The following is a 24,265-nucleotide window of genomic DNA, read 5'->3' as shown; positions in this document are numbered from 1 at the left end:
CAATGCAGTGGTGAAGAACAGGGCATGGGGGATTGGCACTCACAGGCTGTGAGAACTTAGCAACCCGCATCAACTCTTTCAGCCTCGGTTTCCTCATCAGTAAATCGGAAGAGTAAAATATCTTCCTCAGAGTGTTGTGGAGATGAGCAAAGTGATGATACCTGCAAGGGCCACATGGTACTGGAATGCAGTGAGTACTTGAGAAATATTATTGGGTTGGCAAAAAACATCATTGGGTTTTTCCATAAGATGTTATGCAAACGCTTAAATGAAAGTTTTGTTTGGTCAACCCAGTGCATTATGATAGGTGCCTAGAATTTCTAGCCACTAGAAAAATTAGAGGGATACAAATTTTGTAATTACCTATAAGGAAAAAAAATCTGAAAATATGCATATATTTATATATCATTTATATATATATGTACATATATACATATATAAAACTGAATTACTTTGAAACTAACCTGAAATTAGCACAACATTGTAAATCAACTATACTTCAAATTAGAAAAAATAAAATAGAATAAGAACCCCCCTCAAAAAAAATGTGAAAAACAAGAAAAAGAAATTAGAGCAATACGAAGAGAAGCCAACGGGAAGCAATGTCCTTCTCAGCTCACACCTTGGTTGTGCTGGTTTCCCATGCCCTGAGTGATATGTATTTTTGCTTCCAGAGATCTGTGCTTCTGGTATTGAAATGTTTACAAACCCTATAGATGCAACATAACAATATTTTGTCTAAAGTTCATTCCAGCACATAATGGGGGCGGAAGCAAATTTAAAGAAAAAGAGTTTGTGTGAGTTACTCTGTTAGTAATAACTAATTACACAGTAATACTCTGTATAAGTAATAACTCTGTTATTATATAAATGAACAGCCCAATCCATGGATATCCAAATTGTCTATGAGAAAGGCAGTCCTCCCTGCTGACTCTCACTGAAAAAAAACAAAAGTTACTGAGCAGGACCCACTGGGCCTTCCTAGGACAGGCCTTCCTCTACCTATATCCTTTGCTTTAGCTCCTCTCTGAAGTACCTAGATAATGGTATCTGATGCACATTTCCTGAGTTTTTTTGCAGATGTGAAAACCCCCACCAAATGAAGATGTTCACTACTTGACCATGAGCACATAGTCCCCAGGCCTCCTAGAGCCTAAAGACTATAAAATTAATCCCTGTTACACCACCATGTTACCTCACCATCAGCCAATCAGAGACTGGTACACAAGCAGGTCAAGTACCCTGTGGACCCCACCACCAACACACCTCACCCAGCTTTCAAAAATGCTTTGCTGAAACCCTTCTGGGAGCACGAGGCTTTCTGGGTCATGAGGAACCTCATCTCCTTGCATGGCCCTGCAGGAAATATTTGTCAGCTTCCAAACATTTCAGTTTGTTTGGCTGCACTGTGGGTCGGGTGCACGAACTTGGTTAACAAAAAGATAATAACTAAAAATAAAGACTGTAGGTCGTATGATTAGCTTCTATAGAGAGGAAATGCCTAAAAATTATTTAGGATCTCTATTTTCAACTGCCTATTGCACGTTTACATCTGGATGTTCACAGGCAACTCAAAGAGAGTTTGGAACTCAGTATAATCTGCCAATTTTCTTTTGAAATATACACCCCCTTCACCCTCTCCCAACAGCTCTAATGTATGCTTTCTTTTTAATTTATGTTCCACCAGGACCTTCTCACATCCTTCAATCTATTGTTACCCCTTCCAAGAGATTTATCTGCCTGAAAAACAGGATGTAATTTATGTCATTTTCCTACTCAAAAACTTCCATCGGCTCCTTAGGTTTAAACTATCATTTCATTGGTCAGACCTGATAAATATCACTACTTCTACAGAACAGCTGTGAAAACTTAAAAGAAAAAGAGGAGAGAGAGAAGAAAAAAAAGAAAACCCAAAGTACAACGGAAATTAGATTAACAAAACATAATGAAGCATATGAATATTTACATAGAAGTCATTGGAGCTAGGATAGGGAAAATAATTCTGTCTTCTACTTTATTAAAATATCAGTCTTATTTACCTAAATGGAGGTAGAATAACACTTAACTCCCCCTCCACTGGATACCACTTCTCTCAGACTAGGTCTCTGATGACCAGAAAATTGAATCAATCATTTTGTTACATTGTGATATTTTTTTTGACAAGGCAGAGTACTGTATCCTAACCTCCCACCCCTACTCATATTTCTAATTTCAAAAAGTAAGACAGAAAGGGGTGAAGAAGGATGGGTAATGGAATTAAGTATTTTCGTAGATTCTGTTCCCAGTAAAAAAAAAAAAAAAACTTTTCAGGAAGATGCAGAAACACCTTGGCTGCCATGAATGCTGGACATTTTAGTTTTGCACATGCTCATCTGTTGAGACTTACAATATTAGTCAGTCAGAAAGAGGGAGCAGAAAAATGTGCCATTTTTGTATGGTTGAGCAACACCAGAATAACACCAACATGGTAGTATTGCTCCCCATGATCATCAGAAGAGGATGATATAGATCTAGATATTGTCAACTAAAAAAATATGTACAACCTAAAAACTGAGTTATGCTTTATTCAGCGGAAATTTTTAGTACTTCAAGTCCAAGAGGAAGGTATATCTCAAGTAAGTTTGAGAGAACTGCTTCAAGAAGTGAGCAGGGAGCTAGGATATATAAGAGCTTTGCAACAAAGGGCAGTTAGTTGGAACAAAAGATTACTGTTAGTTAAAAAAACCAACTAGATATCCCATGGAATTCAATTTTTTTTTTTTTCTTTAATGTATGGGTGGATACAAGAGTCTGGGCTCACTGAAATAGTTTCTTTGATGTGTACCTCAGTTATCTGGGCCAGTATCCTGTGTTTTCACCTCCTGGGTTTTCTCAGGGCTCATGTAGGGAGTGGCTACAGTCTGATCGCTACTGTTTGCTATGCTAAATCACTTCAGTTGTGTCTCACTCTTTGTGACCCTATGGACCAGAGCCTGCCAGTCTCCTCTGTGTATGGGATTCTCCAGGCATGATTACTGGAGTGGGTTGCCATGCCCTCCTCCAGGGGATCTTCCGGATCCAAAGTTCGATTCCATGTCTCTTACGTCTCCTGCATGGGCAGGCAGGTTCTTTACCACTAGTGCCTCCTGGGAAGCCCCCTGATGGCTGCTAGATGAAAGGCATTCTTCATTTCCTTTCTGAGTTTCCTCAGGGCTCACTGGTTGACCCTCGGAAGTGGCTGCTATCACTGATGACTATGACATCTTTTGTTTACTGATATGGCAGGCAATATTTTATTTCTCAATATATATACATGTATATGTTTATATATATATATATACACATACATATATATGTACATATGTATGTGTATATATATGTATATGTACGTATATATGTGTGTGTACGTATATATATGTATACGTATACATACACATATATATACGATAAGTGTGTGTGTGTGCTCAGTCATGTCTGGCATTTTTTTTGCAGCCCTAAGGACTACAGACTACCTGTTCCTCTGTCCACAGGATTTTCCAGGCAAGAATACTGGAGTGGGTTGCCATTTCCTACTCTGGGGGATCTTCCCAATCCAGGGACTGAACCTGAGTCTCTTGCACTTCCTGCATTGGCAGGTATATTCTTTACCACTGTGCTGCCTGGGAATATATATTAATAAGAGTGGCCCATTTTAATGCAAGTATAATGTCCCCGTAGGAGTACTCTCATCTAGGAAAGCAGGTCATATCCCTCGCCTTTGCACACTCTGTGTGAGCTTTCTTTCAGTGTGTTTGGTCTCTGTCTATGGTCCAGCACTGGCTTTGCCCCGAGATCATTGCTCACATTGTCCAGACTTGCTCCCTAAGTGCTAGGGCAACACTGATAAAAATAGATCGAGAGACCCTCCTTTTTGGTATATCAAAGCCTCCCAGTCTCCGGGGACTTTCATTTTGGTCTGTTGCACATTGTCACACTTGCTGCCTCACTCCATCTCCCAACTTCCTACTGGACATATGGGCCTCTTCCTTTTGGTTGTCTGGTCATATGGTCACTCAGCATGTGGTCTGATGAAAGAGAGATGACTTTGTCATAGCTCTGAATAACAAAATCTTTTTCTAGATATCTGTTCATCTGAGGCCAGGCAGAATGAGAAAAGGGATATTTCCACCCATATCAGTAAAGAAAGGATGTTACAGTCAACAGCGATTGCAAGTCACCACTGATTGCAAGTCACCACTGATTGCAAGTCACCACTGATGGTGAGCCCTGAGGGAACTCAGGAAGGAAAGAATACCTGCCATTTAGCAGCCACCAGACTTCAGCCAATACTCAAACCAGATTGCTTACATTCTTTGCAGCCAAAGATGGAAAAGCTCTAAATAGTCAGCAAAAACAAGACTGGGAGCAGACTGTGGTTCAGATCATGAACTCCTTATTGGAAAATTCAGACTTAAATTGAAGAAAGCAGGGAAAACCAATAGACCATTCAGGTATGACCTAAATCAAACCCCTTATGACTATACAGTAGAAGTGAGAAATAGATTCAAGGGATTAGATCTGATAGAGTGCCCAAAGAACTATGTACACTGTACAGGCAGTGATCAAGATCATCCTCAAGGAAAAGAAATGCAAAAAGGCAAATTCTTATCTGAGGAGGCCTTACAAATAGCTGTGAAAAGAAGAGAAGCTAAAGGCAAAAGAGAAAAGGAAAGATATACCCATTTGAATGCAGAGTTCCAAAGAATAGCCAGGAGAGAGAAGAAAGCCTTCCTCAGAGATCAATGCAAAGAAATAGAGGAAAACAATAGAATGGGAAAGACTAGAGATCTCTTCAAGAAAATTAGGGATACCAAGGGAACACTTCATGCAAAGATGGGCACAATAAAGGACCAAAATGGTATGGACCTAACAAAAGCAGAAGATATTAAGAAGAGGTAACAAAAATACACAGAACTATACCAAAGAAGATCTTCATGACCCAGATAACCATGACAGTGTGATCACTCACCTAGAGCCAGACATCTTGGAATGCGAAGTCAAGTGGGCTTTAGGAAGCATCACTGTGAACAAAGCTAGTGGAAGAGATGGAATTCCAGTTGAGCTATTTCAAATCCTAAAAGATGATGCTGTGAAAGTGCTGCACTCAATATGCCAACAAATCTGGAGAACTCAGCAATGTCCACAGGACTGGAAAAGGTCAGTTTTCATTCCAATCCCCAAGAAGGGCAATGCCAAAGAATGTTCAAATTATTGTACAATTGCACTCATCTCACTCGCTAGCAAAGCAATGCTCAAAATTCTCTAAGCCAGGCTTCAACAGTACATGAACTGTGAACTTCTAGATGGTCAAGATGGGTTTAGAAAAGGCAGAAGAACCAGAGATAAAATTGGCAACATCCACTGGATCATTAAAAAAGCAAGAGAGTTCCAGAAAAACATCTATTTCTGCTTTATTGACTTTGCCAAAGCCTTTGACTGTGTGGATCACAATAAATTGTGGAAAATTCTGAAAGAGATTGGAATACCAGACCACCTAACCTTCCTCTTGAGAAATCTGTAAACAGATCAGGAAGCAACAGTTAGAACTGGACAAGGAACAACAGACTGGTTCCAAATCAGGAAAGGAGTACATCAAGGCTGTATATTGTCACCCTGCTTATTTCACTTATATGCAGAGTACATCATGAGAAACGTTGGGCTGGAGGAAGCACAAGCTGGAATCAAGAATCCCAGGAGAAATATCAATAACCTCAGATATGCAGATGACACTACCCTTATGGCAGAAAGCAAAGAAGAACTAAAGAGCCTCTTGATGTAAATGAAAGAGGAGAATGAAAAAGTTGGCTTAAAACTCAACATTCAGAAAACTAAGATCATGGCATCTGGCCCCATCACTTCATGGCAAATAGGTGGGGAAACAATGGAAGTGGTGAGAGACTTTATTTTGATGGGGAGGCTCCAAAATCACTGCAGATAGTGACTGCATTCATGAAATTAAAAGACACTTGCTCCTTGGAAGAAAAATTATGACCAACCTAGACAGCATATTAAAAAGCAGAGAAATTACTTTGCCAACAACGGTCCATCTAGTTAAGCCTATGGTTTTTCCAGTGGTCATGTATGGATGTGAGAGTTGGACTATAAAGAAAGCTAAGTGCTGAAGAATTGATGCTTTTGAACTGTGGTGTAGGAGAAGACTCATGAGACTGCAAGAAGATCCAACCAGTCCATCCTAAAGGAAATTAGCCCTGAATATTCACTGGAAGCACTGATGCTGAAGCTGAAACTCCAATACTTTGGCCACCTGATGCAAAGAACTGACTCACTTGAAGAGACCCTGATGCTGGGAAAGATTGAAGGCTGGAGGAGAAGGGGACAACAGAGAATGAGATGGTTGGATGCCATCACTGACGCGATGGACATGAGTTTGAGTAGGCTTCGGGTGTTGGTGTTGGACAGGGAAGACTGGCCTGCTGCAGTTCATGGGGTCCCAAAGAGTCAGACACGACTGAGCGACTGAATTGAACTTAACTGTGACTACAGCCACTCCTTAAGAAAACTCATCTCAGGATGAGTTTTCACTCCAGATATGAAAACAAAGAACACTGGCCCCAGGTAGCTGAGATGCATATCAAAGGAACAGTTTCTGAAAAGATAAATTTCTTAACTTGAGATATCTGGTTTTCCTTTAATTAACAATAGTCTTTTGATGTTCAGACTACCTGCCCTTCCTTGCAAAACTTCTATATAACCTGACTGCCCCCATCACCTCCTCAGAGCAGTTCTTTAAAGGTTACTTGAGATGCTCCCTCCCTGGCTTGAGGTCCTAAAAATTCCCACCGAATAAAACATAGCTCTCAACTTTTACATTGTGAATACTTTTTAAGTCAACAAGAACACACCATGTAAATTATTTTTTTTACTGCAACTGATATTGTAATGTCTTATATGTACACCCATCCTTGGTGATATGTCAAATAAATGACCTTCAAAAGGATCATAACCTTAGTTTCCTTCTCTTTAAATAGAGATAATGATTCCTATAGCATGTCAGTGGAGCCAAAGCAAAATAATGGATAAAACTTTGTGAATTCTAAAAACTCATATTCATATAATTCATTTCACAGATACAAGTATTTTCAAGAGACTTGAAATAATGTTTTTAGATCAAGAATAGCCATGATAAAAAATTTGAACAATTAAATTATTCAGATGCTACTTCACTTGAGTCTCTGAGTGTCAGATTTTAACCACATATATTTATAACTCTTTCATAAAAGAGTAGAGAAAATGGTAAAGTATAATTTAAAGAATTCTAGAAAATTATAGAATATTGCAGATCAAATACCAGTACAAAAATCAGACAGACTGGTTATCAGTTGGAATATCCTGTAAAGATGTGAAGGTATCAAATATAACCATTTCTAACAGAATTAGAAAGTGCCCAGAAGTAGAATTTCATAAGTACAAATAAAAAGTTGGATATATATGGATAATGACCTAAGACCAACGGAAGTGCCTTCCCAGGGTGGAGACTGTGGCTATAGGAAAATGGTTCTTAAAGGCAAAAAAAAGAAGAAAAATCCAGGAATATCAATAGTGCTAAGTGCTTTATGTGGCTTAACTCGTTTCTCCTCATCACAGTCCTATGAAGCAGTCATGCCATTATCAACCCATCTTACAGATAAAAGACTGACGCTTGGCTTTTTATGTCTTTATTCATTTAATCCTACTACATTCCTAGGGAGTATTTACACTATTATTCCTATTTAATTGATAAGAAGCCCCAGGTTCAGCTGGAGAGTTAGGAAAAAGAAGCCACATTAACAAAGAGAAATGGTGGACTCGTTTGTGAACTTCTGATAAATAAAAGTTTACTTTGCAGTGAGACTAAAATAGGCAGGAAATGGCAGTAAGCAGCAGAAGTGGGTCCTTTTCCCTGGTAGATTTCTGTCTGTAGAACCAAAGTTACCACCTATGAGCCTTTGTTTAGGGATGTGGGGAGAGGCTTATGGTGACTAGTAACAGCAGTGGTTCGGTTCAGTTCAGTTCAGTTCAGTCACTCAGTTGTGTCTGACTCTTTGGGACCCCATGAACTGCAGCATGCCAGGCCTTCCTGTCCATCACCAGCTCCTGGAGTTTACTCAAACTCATGTCCATTGAGTCGGTGTTGCCATCCAACCATCTCATCCTCTGTTGTCCCCTTCTCCTTCAGCTTTCAATCTTTCCCAGCATCAGGGTCTCTTCAAGTGAGTCAGTTCTTTGCATCAGGTGGCCAAAGTATTGGAGTTTCGGCTTCAGCATCAGTCCCAACAATGAACACCCAGGACTGATCTCCTTTAGGATGGACTGGTTGGATCTCCTTGCAATCAGTCCAAGGGACTCTCAAGGGTCTTCTCCAACACCACAGTTCAAAACCATCAATTCTTCAGCATTCAGCTTTCTTTATAGTCCAACTCTCACATCCATACATGACTACTGGAAAAACCATAGTTTTGACTATATGGACCTTTGTTGGCAAAGTAATGTCTCTGCTTTTTAATATGCTGTCTAGGTTGGTCATAACTTTCCTTCCAAGGAGTAAGCGTCTTTTGATTTCATGGCTGCAGTCACCATCTGCAGTAATTTTGGAGCCCCTCAAAATAAAGTCTGCCACTGTTTCCACTGTTTCCCCATCTATTTCCCATGAAGTGATGGGACCAGGTGCCATGATCTTAGTTTTCTGAATGTTGAGCTGTGGAAGTTCATGAAAAAAAAAATGATAGCTAAGGTCTATGCTAAACATGTCTTAATTTTCAGATTAAGAATTTGAGATTGGCAATATAATTATCTCCATTTAGAAAACAGGGACACCGAGGCTGATGAATGTTGTTTGCTGTTGTTTGCCACCCCATGGACTGTAGCCTGCCAGGCTCCTCTGTCCATGCAATTTCCCAGGCAAGAATACTGGAGTGGGTTGTCATTTCTTTCTCCAGGGGCTTTTCCTGACCCAGTAATCAAATCTGTCCTGCATTGGCAGGCAGGTTCTTTACCACTGAGTCACCAGGGAACTCCAGATACGAAAGTGACAGAGGTCAAATTCAAAAACCATATATTCTATCTTCAAAGTGCATGATCTTTATCAACATGTGAGTTTCTATTACTACAGTCCCTAGGAATGATTGATATATAGCCAAATTATTATGTAGGCAAGTTGTAGGAAAAAATGGCATAGGTCATGCATAAAACTTTATTAAATGAAACAATTTTTTTTTGTCATTACCTACTGACTCATCTTCGTCCACACTTTGATTGACTAAAGTTTTATTCTTCCTGTCCTGACCTAACCTTGAACTCTTTTCTTGACATCTATTCAAAGGGAAAAGGAGAGGGGAAAGAATGGTTCAGAACACCCATATACTGGAATATAAAGTTGAAATAGCCAAGCCACTTAAAATTTTGGTCCGTCCTCATGCATAGCATACATATTAACACTCTTAATGAAAGACTCTAGTGAATTAATATAATTAATATAAAGGTTTTAGGAAAATACCTACTTGCTTAACCTATCTGATAAAGTCACCAGAAAGAACTCAGCAGTTTAATCTGTATCAAGGTGACCGAGCTAAAACAATTCTGTACCATGTTTATACATTGACCTCCTTTTCTAATGTTAATTTATAACTCCAAGGAAAGGATCATTTCATGCCTAATGAGGATGACAAAACGTGAGGACAATGATATAACATGGTGAAATGGAACAATGTTTACTGGTTGGGAATCTGGAAGATGACTGTTAGCTCTGCCATCAATGAGCAACTGTGTGACTTAGAACAAGTTATTTTATGTCTCTGGGCTTCAGTTTTCACAAATGTGAAAATAACAGGGATTAAATTAAGTAATCTGGAATTACTTTAAAAGGTACAGTTACTTTAAAAGGTAGTTACACTTCCAATCAGAGTGTGAAAGTGACCCAGATACTGCTGGGCATACTGGCCATCTGTTTGGAAACTGAAAACATTCTAGAAAAATAACTCGTGTGTCAATTGCTGGGATCCAGGGCCATGTTCAGAAAAATAGTGATTGGCCAGATGAAGTCCAAATCCTAGAGGTAAGGGGTTTGCTGAGAAAGAAATTATCCCAAAGAAAGAGGTTTACATACTGGCAAAGCCATGTGATCTTGTAGTGTCTGGCACTCAAAGATTAGTTCTCTTGTCCACCCACGCATGGGTTCCATAGGGATGGATAGGATTTTTAAGCCAAAACTTAAGTATAATAGCTATTTCATCCTGCCCTCTAAAATCCTCTGATGTCGGTTGGGACCCCTCCAGCTGATTAGATGGTTTAGCCCTATGACTGGAGCGTGGAGTCCAATTGGGATTGAATTGAGTTCCAACCCACCACCTTCCAACTGTGTGACCTTAGGCTAGTGACTTAATAGTTTTGAATCTCAGTTTCTTCATCTCTCAAATGAGAATTGTGTCTCCTCTCTCAAAGTCTATTGAAAGAGTTTAACTTAAAAATGGCTGGAAAGCATTCAAGCAGCGCCTGGCCAGTGGCATCTGCTCAATGTACGCTAGTATTACTATTGCCACAGGGACTGAGATGGCCATTACAGTCAGACTGAAGAGGAGAGAGCCTTTCTTGGCTGCATGAGTTCATCACAGGCCACAAGTGTGGAGTGATGATCATTACTTGTAAAGTTGCAGTGTTCTCAGAAGCAAAGGGAAGCCTTCCTTACCGAGTGAAGTGTCACTGAGTTAGTGGTCAGGCCAGGCCAACACAGGGGCACCAGGGGAGCTGCGCACTGCTGTGCTTACAGTGGCCACTGGTGGGAAAGTTCTTTAAGCACTGAAGGGGTGAAATGACAGCGCCTTCCAAGAGCAGTTTTTTTTGTTTTTTGTTTTTTTTAAGCATTGCACAACTTATGGGGGTATCTGCAGAATATCTCTGGAAAGTATTTACAAGGAACTGTCAGGGGATCTTGGAAAATTTGGGTTCATTCATTGGGTCAAAAGGGAAGCCCCAGTGACTCAGTGGTAAAGAATCTGCCTGCCAATGCAGGAGACACACAAGCGGCTCAGGTTCAATCCCTGGATCGGGAAGATCCTCTGGAGTAGGAAACGGCAACCCACTCCAAAATTATTGACTGGGAAATCCCATGGACAGAGGAGCCTGACAGGCTACAGTTCAAAGGGTTGCAAATGAGCTGAACACGACTTAGCCACTACAAAACAATTGCATCAAAATTATTTATTGAGCCATCACTGTGTGTCAGGAATTCTTCTAGGGTCTCTGCATTCATGAAACTTGCATTGTAGGACTGATAGTATGTATATAAATAGCAATCAGTCTGTGAAAATAATAAAATGTCTTGGAAACTATGGCAGAGAGTGGAGGGGTCTTCAGGCAGGGCCCTACTGCGCAGATGGCACTGGAGCTAAAACTGAAAATGAGAAGGAACTCTCCTTGGGAAGATTTGGGGCAAGTTTGGGTCAGACAAAAGGAACATCAGTGCAAAGATCCTGGGTTGGGAATGAGAGACAAAGCAAGGAAGGCTGCAGCAAACAAGTGGGCAAGTAGTTTGAGGTGGGAGAAGTTGGGAGAAGCCAGATGGATCTCAAAGGACCTCTGAGTCCACATAGACACACATACACACAAATGTCATTGAAAGAAAAGCCTCCTAAGCTAAAAGCCAAAATAAGCAGTAGGGTAAAATACCATTCCAAATATCATTTCTAAACAGACAAATGAAGTGATGGAGTTCATTATCAGAGAGGCGAGTCATCACACTGAGCATGCAGTACAGTACAATGCTGGCCTGTGAGGTTGTATAAACTCCATGTTCTGAGGCAGTGTCCTATTCATTTCTTATCAAAAAGGGGTCAGTGGGCTGTATTTTCAAACATTATTCTAATAGAAACAAGTAGACGTCACAGAATGACCATGGACCCATATCAGAAGGTCAGGGGTCAAGCTCAAATTGCATGACTATAACATCTAAGTGGAAGACCTTGGAAACTCCACTTGACCTCATTGAGAGTATTTCCTTATCCTTAGGTTTAAAATAATTGCTACCACATAGGGCAATTATAGGGCTTCCCTCATAGCTCAGTCAGTAAAGAATCAGCCTGCAATACAGGAGACCCAGGTTCGATTCCTGGGTTGGGAAGATCCCCTGGAGAAGGAAATGGCAACTCACTCCAGTATTCTTGCCTGGAGAATCCATGGACAGAGGAGCCTGGCAGCTACAGTCTATGGGGTCGCAAGAGTTGGACATGGCTGAGCGACTAAACACAGGCACACAGGACAACTGTAAAAATTAAAAAAGATAGTGAAGGACAAGGAAGCCTGGCATGCTACAGTCCATGGCGTCAAAAAGAGTCAGTCAGGACTTACTTATCACCCAAATATTTCTTAGTGGTGTTACGTTTCTTTTTTTAACATTTCTTATTAAAATTTCTTGTCATTGCTGTTTTGAAGTAAAACCACTAGAGGTCAGAATTTCACATAAATTGTTTAAGGAAACCACCAACGTTGGGGGAAAAAAGAATGTTTTTCTACTAAGCAGCATAAAATAATAAATTTAAGGTGCAGAAAGAAAAATAAAAATGGCTTTCAACAAATAATTTTTGATGACTAGAGAAATACTCATTCTCAAAACTGCTGTTCAATGGACTTAGCTGAATAGGAAGAAGAGGGAAAAAAAAAAAAAACAGAATTTGTTAAGTATTTATTCATGATGCCGATACAGTTTAATCACACTGATTATCTGATGTTATTCTTAAAACATGTCTGCCATGAAGCTCATTTTGCAAATAAAGAAACTAAAGTATAGACAGATGTGATACCATCCTGAATGAAGATCAAGCAGGTACAATCCAATGTTTTCCACTAAGTCAAGTTTGTGAAATAGTGCAAGAAAAAATGGTGTCTCTGTGTTAAACAACATACTATATGACAGATTAGCATTAACAATTTCCTGTTTGCCATTCTATATATTTTTCTTTAATTCCAAGTCTCCTAAATTAATCTAGGGAAAGTTCCTTTTATTGTCTGGTTCTCAGAGTATTTAGAAGTTTCTGAGCACAGTGCTGATAAATATGGTATTGAGATGATTAGCCATGAAGAAAAACATAGACCAGCTTGCTTTTAGGAAAAATATTTTGAACAAGAGCAATAATCTAGTTCTTTAAAATGTTTACTTAGCCATCAAACTTTCTTTTTATCATTTTGTAGAGATAAATATATAAATCTGCCTTATTCAGGGGTGGGGAGGGCCATCATCATGTTCATAAGAGGATGAGGTAGGGTGGATGCCAGTCTATATCTTGAGGAAAGACAAAAATCATTTTTGTGTTTTGGGGTATCCACAATGTCTAGCACAGGGCACAGAGCAGAGGGAGGGCAGTGATGAATAGGCTCTTGATGCTATACGTGTTGTGCACATAGAGGCAATTTGCAAAGAAAAAATGAGTTACGTGGGTCCTGACCCCAAGAGTTTTTAATCTAACACCAGTTTGAAATGTAGGTACAAGGTTTTTCCTTAGCTTGAAGCCTTTAGCATTGTACGTGATGCCTGGGTTCCCTGGTGGCTCAGATGGTAAAGCGTCTGCCTACTATGCAGCAAACCCGGGTTCAATCTCTGGGTCGGGAAGATGCCCTGCAGAAGGCAATGGCACCCCACTCCAGTACTCTTGCATGGAAAATCCCATGGACAGAGGGGCCTGGTAGGCTGCCAAGAGTCGGACACGACTGAGCAACTTCACTTCACTGATGTCTGGGACTTAGTAGGTATTCAGTATGCTCCAGAATGTTGGAGTCACTTTAATAAGAAACGTGGAATCCATTTGATGCCAGGTCCCTGGGCTCTAGGGGAAGAAATTGTACCAAGTCCATAACAGACTTAGTTCTGGAATCCAGGGTTCTTAAGGGGTCCTTTCCAAGTCTTTCTTCCCTGGGAGCACTCACTTCTTCCTTTTGTCACATTCTTACTTGTAATCATCTCATAATTTCTACACACACTCAGGAAGAGAGTTAAAGGGGTTTCCACTGTTTGGAATCTTAAGAGAGTTGCTAATGGGAAGGGAAAAGTTTTGTGTTAAATTAAAAAATGAGAGTTGGAAAATTCATGTGGACACTATGCTGGTATTCAACACGTATTAATTGCTCTCTGCTTTCCCTCCTAAATTATTTACCGTTTCATTGCTCATGACACTGATATATATATGTGTATATATATATATATATGAAAAATGTAAAAGTGTTAGCTGCTCAGCTGTGTCTGACTATTTGCAGTCCCATGGACTGTAGCCCACTAGGCTCCTCTGTCCATGGAATTCAACTGGAGTGAGTTGCCATGCCCTTCTCCAAGGGATCCTCCCAACCCAGGAATTGAACCCAGGTCTCCTGCATTGCAGGCAGATTCTTTACCATCTGAGGCATCAGGAAAGCATATATATATATATATATATATGCATCTCTTGTACATAAAATAGTGCTTAGCACATTCAGTATATGTTGGCTGAGTTGAAATGACTAGAATCATTGAATTGGAGTACACTGTCTTTTAGACATTATTTTGACAATACTTTGTCCATTCTTCCTCCAGTTTGAAAGTTGCAGTTTCTCTGTAAGGAAAACTGCTTAACAGTTCTATTCTCAAATGGATTCTTCCTTTGAAGGGACAGCAAAATTTTAATTTTTTAGCATTTTCCATGAACACCCTAGAATCATACAGTTTCCTCTATTCTGTGAAAAGTCCAGTAATGGTTTTAAGTTAATACTTTGTTTCTGACTGAAACTTTCTTTTCTAAACATTGACCCTGGCATTATTCATTTATTCACCCAAGAAATTATTTGGAAGCCCCAAGGTCTCATTGTTCTTCCTTGCATTTATTTTATGGTATCAAAGGTTAAAACTTAGATTGCAATCTTAGGAGGAAGTTAACTCACTGATTAAGAAAAATGCATTTTAAGCAATACACATTTAAATCACTGACAAGCACAGGGCAATGTTTTTCTGTTGTGTGTGTGTGTTTAAGACCTTTTTTCCAACTTAAAATTTTAAGCAGCTGCAATTCTTCCACCCTCTAGCCTGGAGAAACAGCATGAATTACTAATGAAGGAGCACCGATCTGTACTGCAGTGACCACTTCCAGAACAAAAGGGTCAGAGCTGAAACCAAGAAAACAGGAGCATTTTTTTAATCAACCAGTTGCTTGAAGTGCATTTGGACCTTGGCCCTACTTGAAAAAAAAAAAAAATCCAATATTCTATCATCCTTCTGCTGAAGGCTCTTAGCCCTAAAGTCTCCACTTGCAAATAAAGAAATGCTTATTTCTATACCACCTCCAATCCTGTATTTGTTTTATTTTTATTTATTTATTTTTTTTGGAGGGGGTTATTTGGTTTTGAAGAACATAGAAGTATAATTATAAACTTACTGATCTTTCAACATTTACAATAAATGCTATTTGGAAAAAGCAGGCTACAAGAAAAAGGGGAAACATGTCTGATGTTTGTTATGCAACTACTATGTTCCAGACATTAAATATTTTTTGCAAATATTACTTTATTTAATCATTTTCCCAGTGGTGAATGGAGAGGATGATAACACTTTCCCCCACCCCTAATATGAAAGAGCCTAGGTTCAGAGAGTTAAACCTTTTGTTAAAGAGCATGTAGCTAGAAAGAAATGAAACAGAAATTTTTAGCCTGGTCCATGTCTCACTAAAGCAATTTTTTCTGTTATCCAACACCGCTCAAAATGGACCACACACTTTATGACTGTAGAAAAATATGATTAATAGGGGGCACAAGTTTAAAAGACATGGAAGAAATAAAAACAATATGCTGAGATGACAGTGCCATTTTCCTTTTTTGGCATTTTTTTTTCTTACTGCCACCTCCAATTCTTGATGGACCCCCCTTCATTGGAACCCAGAAGTCCATTAATTTATGAAATGTATGAAAGAATTAAAGTTTACTGAGCTTTTGTCTAGTAGCTTTACCAGAATCAGTATGAGAAAACAGTTGGAGTAAAAACAGTCCAAGAATAGAGATGTTATTAACAAAAGGAATCCTGACAGTCAACGTTGCGTCTGTGTATCCCCCCGGGAGCTGCATGGAAGGCGGAATAGCGCCCTGTCCCAGGTGAATTCTATCACATCCCGGCTTCCACTCCCTCCCCAGGTTCTCTTACTTAACATCAGGGAAGTACCAGGACATTGATTTTCCTAAAATTGAAGAAAAGTAGAACTCTAGGGGGGAGAGTAGAGAAAGTGGGAGCTAGAGTGGCACTGAGCGAGGAAGTAAGAGAGCTTACGTATTAGATGGGAAATTTTCACTTTTTTTCTTTCCTCACCTTTGGGTCCTGGTGAAATGGTGTGTGTGGCACAGACTTCAGTCGTAGGACGACTGTCGAGGTCCAGACCCAGACTCTGAATTTGCAAAAGAAAGAGCACCAGGAGAATGCACTGGTTTCTTCGAACTCGGGCTCCAAAGCCACCCATTGCTGCGGTTTCCTCAAAAAAGGGCTGCCCCAAAGTGCCAAATAAACAGTTCGATTTTTAATGAAAACTTCTTCTTTGGGGAAGAAAGGGAAATATCTGGAACACACATTCCAAAAAGGGCTGTAAAGACAGGAAGGAAGCATATCTTAGGTTGTTTATTTTCTCAGTGTTCCAAATGAGCTGTACATTTTCCAGACTGTTTACTTTCAAGTGACAAGAGTTTATTGAAAATTATCTCTGAACTAAACACTCAAGTGTGCAGGTCAGTAGAAACACTCCAGAGAATAGAACAGATACACCTTTGGCTCAGTACATGAATGGATAATTTAATGCCCACATTGCACTTAAATGTTGGGGTTCCAGAAAGACTGAGCCAGAGATTTTGTGAATTACCTACATATTATATAATCATTGTGCATGGCTTTGAGATTTTTAACAAGGAAATATTCATTACCTGCTTCTGGTGGCAGTTGAACACTAATACACTTACTGCTCTCCATAAGCTTATTTCCTTCTCTTGCTACAGAGAATTGTCTTGGGGTTAAACCCCAAAGGAAAGAACACCACTTACTGCAAGGCAATTAGGCAAGAAGTATCAAGAATGTTAAAAATATATATAGCCTTTGCTCTAGTAACTGGCCTTCTGGTACACTGTCTTAAAGAAATACTGTGAAATGTGGACAAAGCTTTGTTTAAAAGATGTGGCCAAAGGGGGAAGGGACATCAATTGCCTAATGATATATTGTTGTTGCTTAGTAGCTAAGTCATGTTTGACTCTTCTGTAACCCCATGGACTGTAGTCCTCCAGGATCCTCTGTCCATGGGATTTCCCAGGAAAGAATACTGGGGTGAGTTGCCATTTCCTTCTCCAGGGGATCTTCCTGACTCAGGGATCAAACTTGTGTCTCCTGCATTGGCAGGCAGATTCTTTACCACTGAGTCAATGATATGTTGCTGCTGCTGCTAAGTCACTTCAGTTGTGTCCGACTCTGTGCGACCCCACAGCCGGCAGCCCACCAGGTTCCCCTGTCCCTGGGATTCTCCAGGCAAGAATAGTGGAGTGGGTTGCCAATTCCTTCTCCAATGCATGAAAGTGAAAAGTGAAAGTGAAGTCGCTCAGGTGTCCAACTCCTAGCAACCCCATGGATTGCAGCCTACCAGGCTCCTCTGTCCATGGGATTTTCCAGGCAAGAGTACTAGAGTGGGATGCCATAGCCTTCTAAGCAATGATATGTTAAGGGTTGCCAAATCATAGTACATAAAAATGCATGAGTGTGCAACATGACAATTTTATTAAAAGAAGGAAATGGCAACCCACTCCAGTATTCTTGCCTGGGAAATCTGATGGACATAGGAGCCTGATGGGTTGCAGTCCATACGGTCACAAAGAATCAGATACAACTGAGCAACTAAACAACAATTCTGGAGGCTAGAAATCTGAGTTCAAGGCATTGGCAAAGCATGTATCTTCTGAAGACACCAAGAGAGGATCAGATGCAGGCTCTCTCAGAGCCCCTGGTAGTGCCTCAAGGCACTACAGTATGAGATCTTGGGGGTAAGACTTCAACATAGGATTTTTTTTTTTTTGGCCTGAGGAGACTCAATTCAACGCATAACAAAATACTAGTAGTATGACTAGACTTATCTTTTCATAAGTCATACAAGGAAATGGAGGGAAAGGAACTGGCATTGTTTGAATAGTCATTATGTGCAAAGATAGCCTTGGTCTCTTAACTTGCTTATTTTCTTTAAACCTGAAGATAGCCCTGTGGAATAGATAGTAACTCCCTTGTTTTGCAGCTCAGAAAAGTTAAGCAGTTTTCCCAAGGTCTCTGTGATGGTTGCTTTTAGGAGTCGACTGGATCATGGGGGCCAGACCCTTGGCTATACATTTTGTGGGCATGTCTGTGAGAATGTTTCCAGGTGAGCTTAGCATTTGAACTGGTAGACTGAGTAAAGCAGTTTGGCCTCCCCCAAAAAGGGGCTCTCATCCAATTCTTTGAGTGCCTGAGTACAACAAAAAGACAGGGAAAGGAAGAATCTGCTCTCTGCCTGAGTGCCAGAACTGGGACGGGTGTTGGCCTACACTTGGGCTAGAACTTACAGCATCATTTATGCTGATTCCAGGGCCTTTGGACTGGGACAGGTATTTATATGATTGTCTTCCTCAATTCTTAAGGTCTTTGGGCTTAGCCTGAACCTATGCCACTAGCTTTCCCGGGTCTCCAGGCAGATCATGAGACTTCACATCCTTCACAATCATGTAAGCCAGTTTCATCTAATAGATCTCTTTCTTGAGGTATAGATATGCATATCTATAGATATAGGCATATACAGAGGTATACGCTGAAGAATGTACAGAATGAAGCAGGGCAAAGTCTCATAGAGTTTTGCCAAGAAAACGTATTGGTCATAGCAAACGCCCTCTTCCAACAACACAATAGAAGACTACAAAGGACATCACCAGATGGTCAATACCGAAATCAGATTGATTATATTCTTTGCAGCCAAAGATGGAGAAGCTCTATTCAGTCAGCAAAAACAAGACCGGGAGCAGACTGTGGCTCAGATCATGAACTCCTCATTGCCAAATTCAGACTTAAATTGAAGAAAGTAGGGAAAACCACTAGACCATTCAGGTATGACCTAAATCAATCCCTATGATTATACAGTGGAGGTGAGAAATAGATTCAAGGGATTAGATCTGATAGAGTGCCTGAAGAACTATGGATGGAGGTTCGTGACATTGTACAGGAGACAGGGATCAAGACCATCCCCAAGGAAAAGAAATGCAAAACAGCAAAATACTTGTCTGAGGAGGCCTTACAAATAGCTGTGAAAAGAAGAGAAGCTAAAGGCAAAGGAGAAAAGGAAAGATATACCCATTTGAATGCAGAGTTCCAAAGAATAGCAAGGAGAGACAAGAAAGCCTTCCTCAGTGATCAATGCAAAGAAATAGAGGAAAACAATAGAATGGGAAAGACTAGAGATTTCTTCAAGAAAATTAGAGATACCAAGGGAACATTCCGTGCAAAAATGGTCTCAATAAAGGAAAGAAATGGTCTGGACTAACAGAAGCAGAAGATACTAAGAAGAGGTGGCAAGAATACACAGAAGAACTGTACAAAAAAGATCTTCACGACCAAGATAATCACGATGGTGTGATCACTCACCTAGAGCCAGACATCCTGGAATGTGAAGTCAAGTGGGCCTTAGAAAGCATCACTATGAACAAAGCTAGTGGAGGTGATGCAAATCCAGTTGAGCTATTTCAAATCCTGAAAGATGATGCTGTGAAAGTGCCGCACTCAATATGCCAGCAAATCCGGAAAACTCAGCAGTGTCCACAGATCTAGAAAAGGTCAGTTTTCATTCCAATCCCAAAGAAAGGCAATGCTAAAGAACACTCAAACTACCGCACAATTACGCTCATCTCACACACTAGTAAAATAATGCTCAAAATTCTCCAAGCCAGGCTTCTACGGTATGTGAACTGTGAACTTCCAGATTTTCAAGCTGGTTTCAGAAAAAGCAAAGGAACCAGAGATTAAATTGCCAACATCCGTTGGAACATCAAAAAAGCAAGAGAGTTCCAGAAAACCATCTACTTCTGCTTTATTGACTATGACAAATCCTTTGACTATGTGGATCACAATAAACTGTGGAAAATTCTGAAAGAGATGGGCATACCAGACCACCTAACCTGCCTCCTGAGAAATCTGTATGCAGGTCAGGAAGCAACAGTTAGAACTGGACATGGAACAACAGACTGGTTCCAAATAGAGAAAGGAGTATGTCAAGGCTGTATATTGTCATCCTGCTTATTTCACTTCTAAGCAGAATACATCATGAGAAATGCTGGACTGGATGAAGCACAAGCTGGAATCAAGAATGTCAGGAGAAATATCAATAACCTCAGATATGCAGATAACACCACCCTTATGGCAGAAAGTGAAGAAGAACTAAAGAGCCTCTTGATGAAAGTGAAAAAGGAGACTGAAAAAGTTGTCTTAAAACTCAACATTCAGAAAACAAAGATCATGGCATCTGGTCCCATCACTTCATGGGAAATAGATGGGGAAACAGAGACTTTTTTGGGGCGGGGCTCCATTGCAGATGGTGACTACATTCATGAAATGAAAAGATGCTTGCTCCTTGGAAGAAAAGTTATGACCAACCTAGACAGCATATTAGAAAGCAGAGACATTACTTTGCCAACAAAGGTCCATCTAGTCAAGGCTATGGTTTTTCCAGTAGTCATTTATGAATGTGAGAGTTGGACTATAAAGAAAGTTGAGCGCTGAAGAATTGATGTTTTTGAATTGTGGTGTTGGAGAAGACTCTTGGGAGTCCTTTGGACGGCAAGAAGATCCAACCAGCCCATCCTAAAGGAAATCAGCCCTGAATATTCATTGGAAGGACTGATGCTGAAGCCAAAACTCCAATACTTTGGCCACTTGATGAGAAGAACTGACTCATTTGAAAAGAACCTGATGCTCAGAAAGTTTGAAGGCTGGAGAAGGGGATGACAGAGGATGAGATGGTTAGATGGCATCACTGACTCAATGGACATGCGTTTGAGTAAACTCTGGGAGTTGGTGATGACAGGGAGGCCTGGTGTGCTGCAGTCCATGGGGTTGCAAAGGGTCAGACATGACTGAGTGACTGAACTGAACTGATGTATAGGGGCTTCCCAGGTGGCTCAATGGTAAAGAATCCATCTGCCAAGCAGGAGACATGGGTTCAGTCCCTGTGTTGGGAAGAGCCCCTGAAGGAGGAAATGGTTTGGAGAAATTCCATGTACAGAGGAGCTTGGCAGGCTACAGTCCATGGGGTCACAAAGAGTTGGACTTAGCAACTAAAACAACAACAATACAGATATATACAGACAGATATAGATATAAACACAAAGATACAGAGAAGACATAGATAGATAAAGATATATCCTGTTGGTTCTATTTCTCTGGAGAATCCTAATAGTCCCCATTGAAAAGGGTACAAAAGAAGTTCAAATACAAATTATGTCTAAAAATTCTTGCTTTAAAATGCTATTTTCATTCCATAAAGCTGAATATTCTCAAGATTTGAAAGTGCATTCATTTTCATACATGCTTAAAATGTCCAAAGTGGATGCATTTGTCAAGTTAACTGTGATAGGAAAATGGAATTAATAGAATGACGTTAGAAGCCTCAAATTTCACATCTGTCACATCCAGATGTATGACACAGAGAAAATCACTCAACTGCAGTTGCCTCAAGACATATAAAGTGAGTGGGGACTTGATATTTAATGTACTTTCTGAATTCTATGATTCTTTGAAAATAGGTGTTCTTTAAGCTATTTAGACTATTCTAAATCTATTTCACTTATTTCATTTCTTTTTTAAGTACTGCCTGGCACACAATGAAAATGCATTCATTACATCTATATACAGAGATCCACTGGTAACCGTTTAAAGCAATAGTCCTTAGTATTTTTCCTTGAATGCCCTATTCCTGCTTCTTTCCAACATTTTTTTTTAAACTCACCAGTGCATATCTTTCCATATTTATGAATAGACTATCATATCAAAATTTGAATTATTTCCAATTATTCATCACACATCCTATATATAAAATGTGATTTAGTCAATCAATGCCCTATTGTTGGGAATTGAAACTTTCTAACATTATAATATTGTGATAAACATCTTTAAAGCTCAAACTGTGTTCTTATTCTTTTTGATCTTATAGAAGATGAATGTACTTGACTTGGTAACTCACTGAATGGTGAGAATAAGAGGCAAAGAGAAATTTTTTAAAAATAATTCATATATTGGCATCACATTGTTCTGTTCTTTCTCATGGAGACTATGGTCTCCAGATTGATTTCTTTCTAATCTGGCTTGGAAATTATAGTTCCCTTTTCCCCTCACTGATAAATATGGGAGATTATAAATAGATGGATATTCAAAGAAGAGGACTTTCATAGACTAGAGAGGACTGCTCTACTTTTAGCTATGATTTACCAAGAAATGTGATCTTAAAAAACACTTTTCAGTTTTAATCTGGATGACAAGAAAAACACTATTGCCACTAAGAAAGCCTGGTTATGGAAAAAATAATTCTGAAAGGAAAATAATGAGGGTGGGTAAGTTTAAAGGTCAGGGAAATAACAGGATGGAGATCACAAGGCAGGCATTTTGGAATGCAGGTTATGATTCCAGGAGAAAGTCTAGAATTTGACATTTCAATTGGAGAGTGAAAAGAATGGAGATTATAGATAAAAGTGGAATTTTAAGTGAGAAAAGAAGTTCAAGAGTATGAATGCCAAGAGATTCTAAGTTCAGGGGTTCAGAAGGTGAAATGAGGGTTAGCAAATAGATCACAGAGGGAGCAAAATGTCAAGGAAGCCAAAGGACAAGAAAGTCTAGGTGTATAATTGGTCCCAATGAATGCATGGAAGCATAAGATGAAGGCTGAGATAACCCATGGGATTTAGAGGTCAATAATTTATAAATAGCACCTTATGAATGAAAGAGATCACTTGGTAGAGAGATTTCATCAAGATGAGAGAAAAGGAATGACAAGGAGTCCTATGACCACTGGGAAAGTCATTATTGAAAAGTCACAATCATAAGAAAACTATAATAACACAACTTTATTGACATATAATTCTCCTGCTTACTTACCCTCAGCATCTAAAAACATGCTGTATTAGTTCTCCTTAAGAGTTTTAAACAGTGCTTAAAGCAGAGTGCTGTTAAAAATTAAATGGTGTGATGAGTGAGAAATGGAATCTAGAATAATTTACTATGAAATCTGTCAATGAAGAAAAAAAATAATGTAAAGAAGGTACTAATGAAACCACATTTGTGAGCCCATTTCAACCACATTGAAAGTTGTGAGCCTGTCACTATTGTTTAAAAATTTTGTGCAGGTTCCCCGATAACCCAGTAAATATGGAATGAATGAATGACAGAAATTTTAAAAGGGGAGAAAGGATTGAATAAATGAAAGGAAGTCATCAGATGATATTAAACGTATTTCTCGTGAAAAATATCTGTTGCTTGCTTGAAAAATATTGAGATATAAGAAGTAATTCTCCATGATTTAGAAAATTAAGTCAGAAGTTGAAGTACAAGTCAACTCTGCCTTTTCTTTAAAACATAATTCTGAAATAAATAATAAATCAATCAAGTTTTCAGTTCATATAAAATTAGAAGAGGTTAGATGGAGCTAGTGGTAAAGAATCCACCTACCACTGCAGGAGAAACAAGGGATGCGAGTTCAATCCTTGAGTCAGAAAGATCTCCTGGAAGATGACATGGCAACTTACTCCAATATTCTTGTCTGGAAAACTCCATGGACAGAGGAGCCTGGCAAGCTATAGTCCACAGGGCCTCAAAGAGTTGAACAAGACCAAGTGTGTGTGTGTGCACGTGTGTGCACGCACACATACACACACACGCATACACACACACAATAATAAATCTAAAAAGACAAGAATTAATGACTCATTTATGAAATTGTCCTGTGATTCAACATTTTCCTTAATTTTTCATCTTCCATTTCCCAAGGCACTTGAAATTGTAGGTTTAAGATTTATTATTGTCCAAAATGACATACCACTAAAGTGAATAACAAGTGGTATTTCACTCCCTTCCCTTTCTTCTACTCATTTTTCATGGTGAATGGTGACCCCATAAAAAATATGTGCACATTTCAATGTCCCAACCCTGTGAATGTGATCTTAGTTGGCAAAAGGGGCTTTGCAGATGTAATTAAGCTAAGGACCTCAAGATGAATTATCT

The 24,265-nt window shown here is 39.5% G+C and overlaps 1 protein-coding gene across 1 annotated transcript in view; it reads right to left on the bottom strand.

The window, feature by feature from the left end:
• COLEC10 (collectin subfamily member 10) overlaps positions 1–24,265 on the bottom strand; it is a 77,103-nt gene that overhangs the window by 26,946 nt on the left and 25,892 nt on the right. The window contains exon 2 of the mRNA XM_005689132.3: positions 16,325–16,592. Within this exon, the coding sequence (XP_005689189.1) occupies positions 16,325–16,472 (148 nt within the window). The 5' untranslated portion in view covers positions 16,473–16,592. The remainder of the gene's footprint in view (positions 1–16,324; positions 16,593–24,265) is intronic.

This window comes from Capra hircus, chromosome 14 (genome assembly GCF_001704415.2).
Source record: "Capra hircus breed San Clemente chromosome 14, ASM170441v1, whole genome shotgun sequence".
Lineage (NCBI taxonomy): Eukaryota > Metazoa > Chordata > Mammalia > Artiodactyla > Bovidae > Capra > Capra hircus.
Note: the sequence above shows the minus strand (reverse complement) of the source record. Positions and strands in the feature narration are given on the sequence as shown.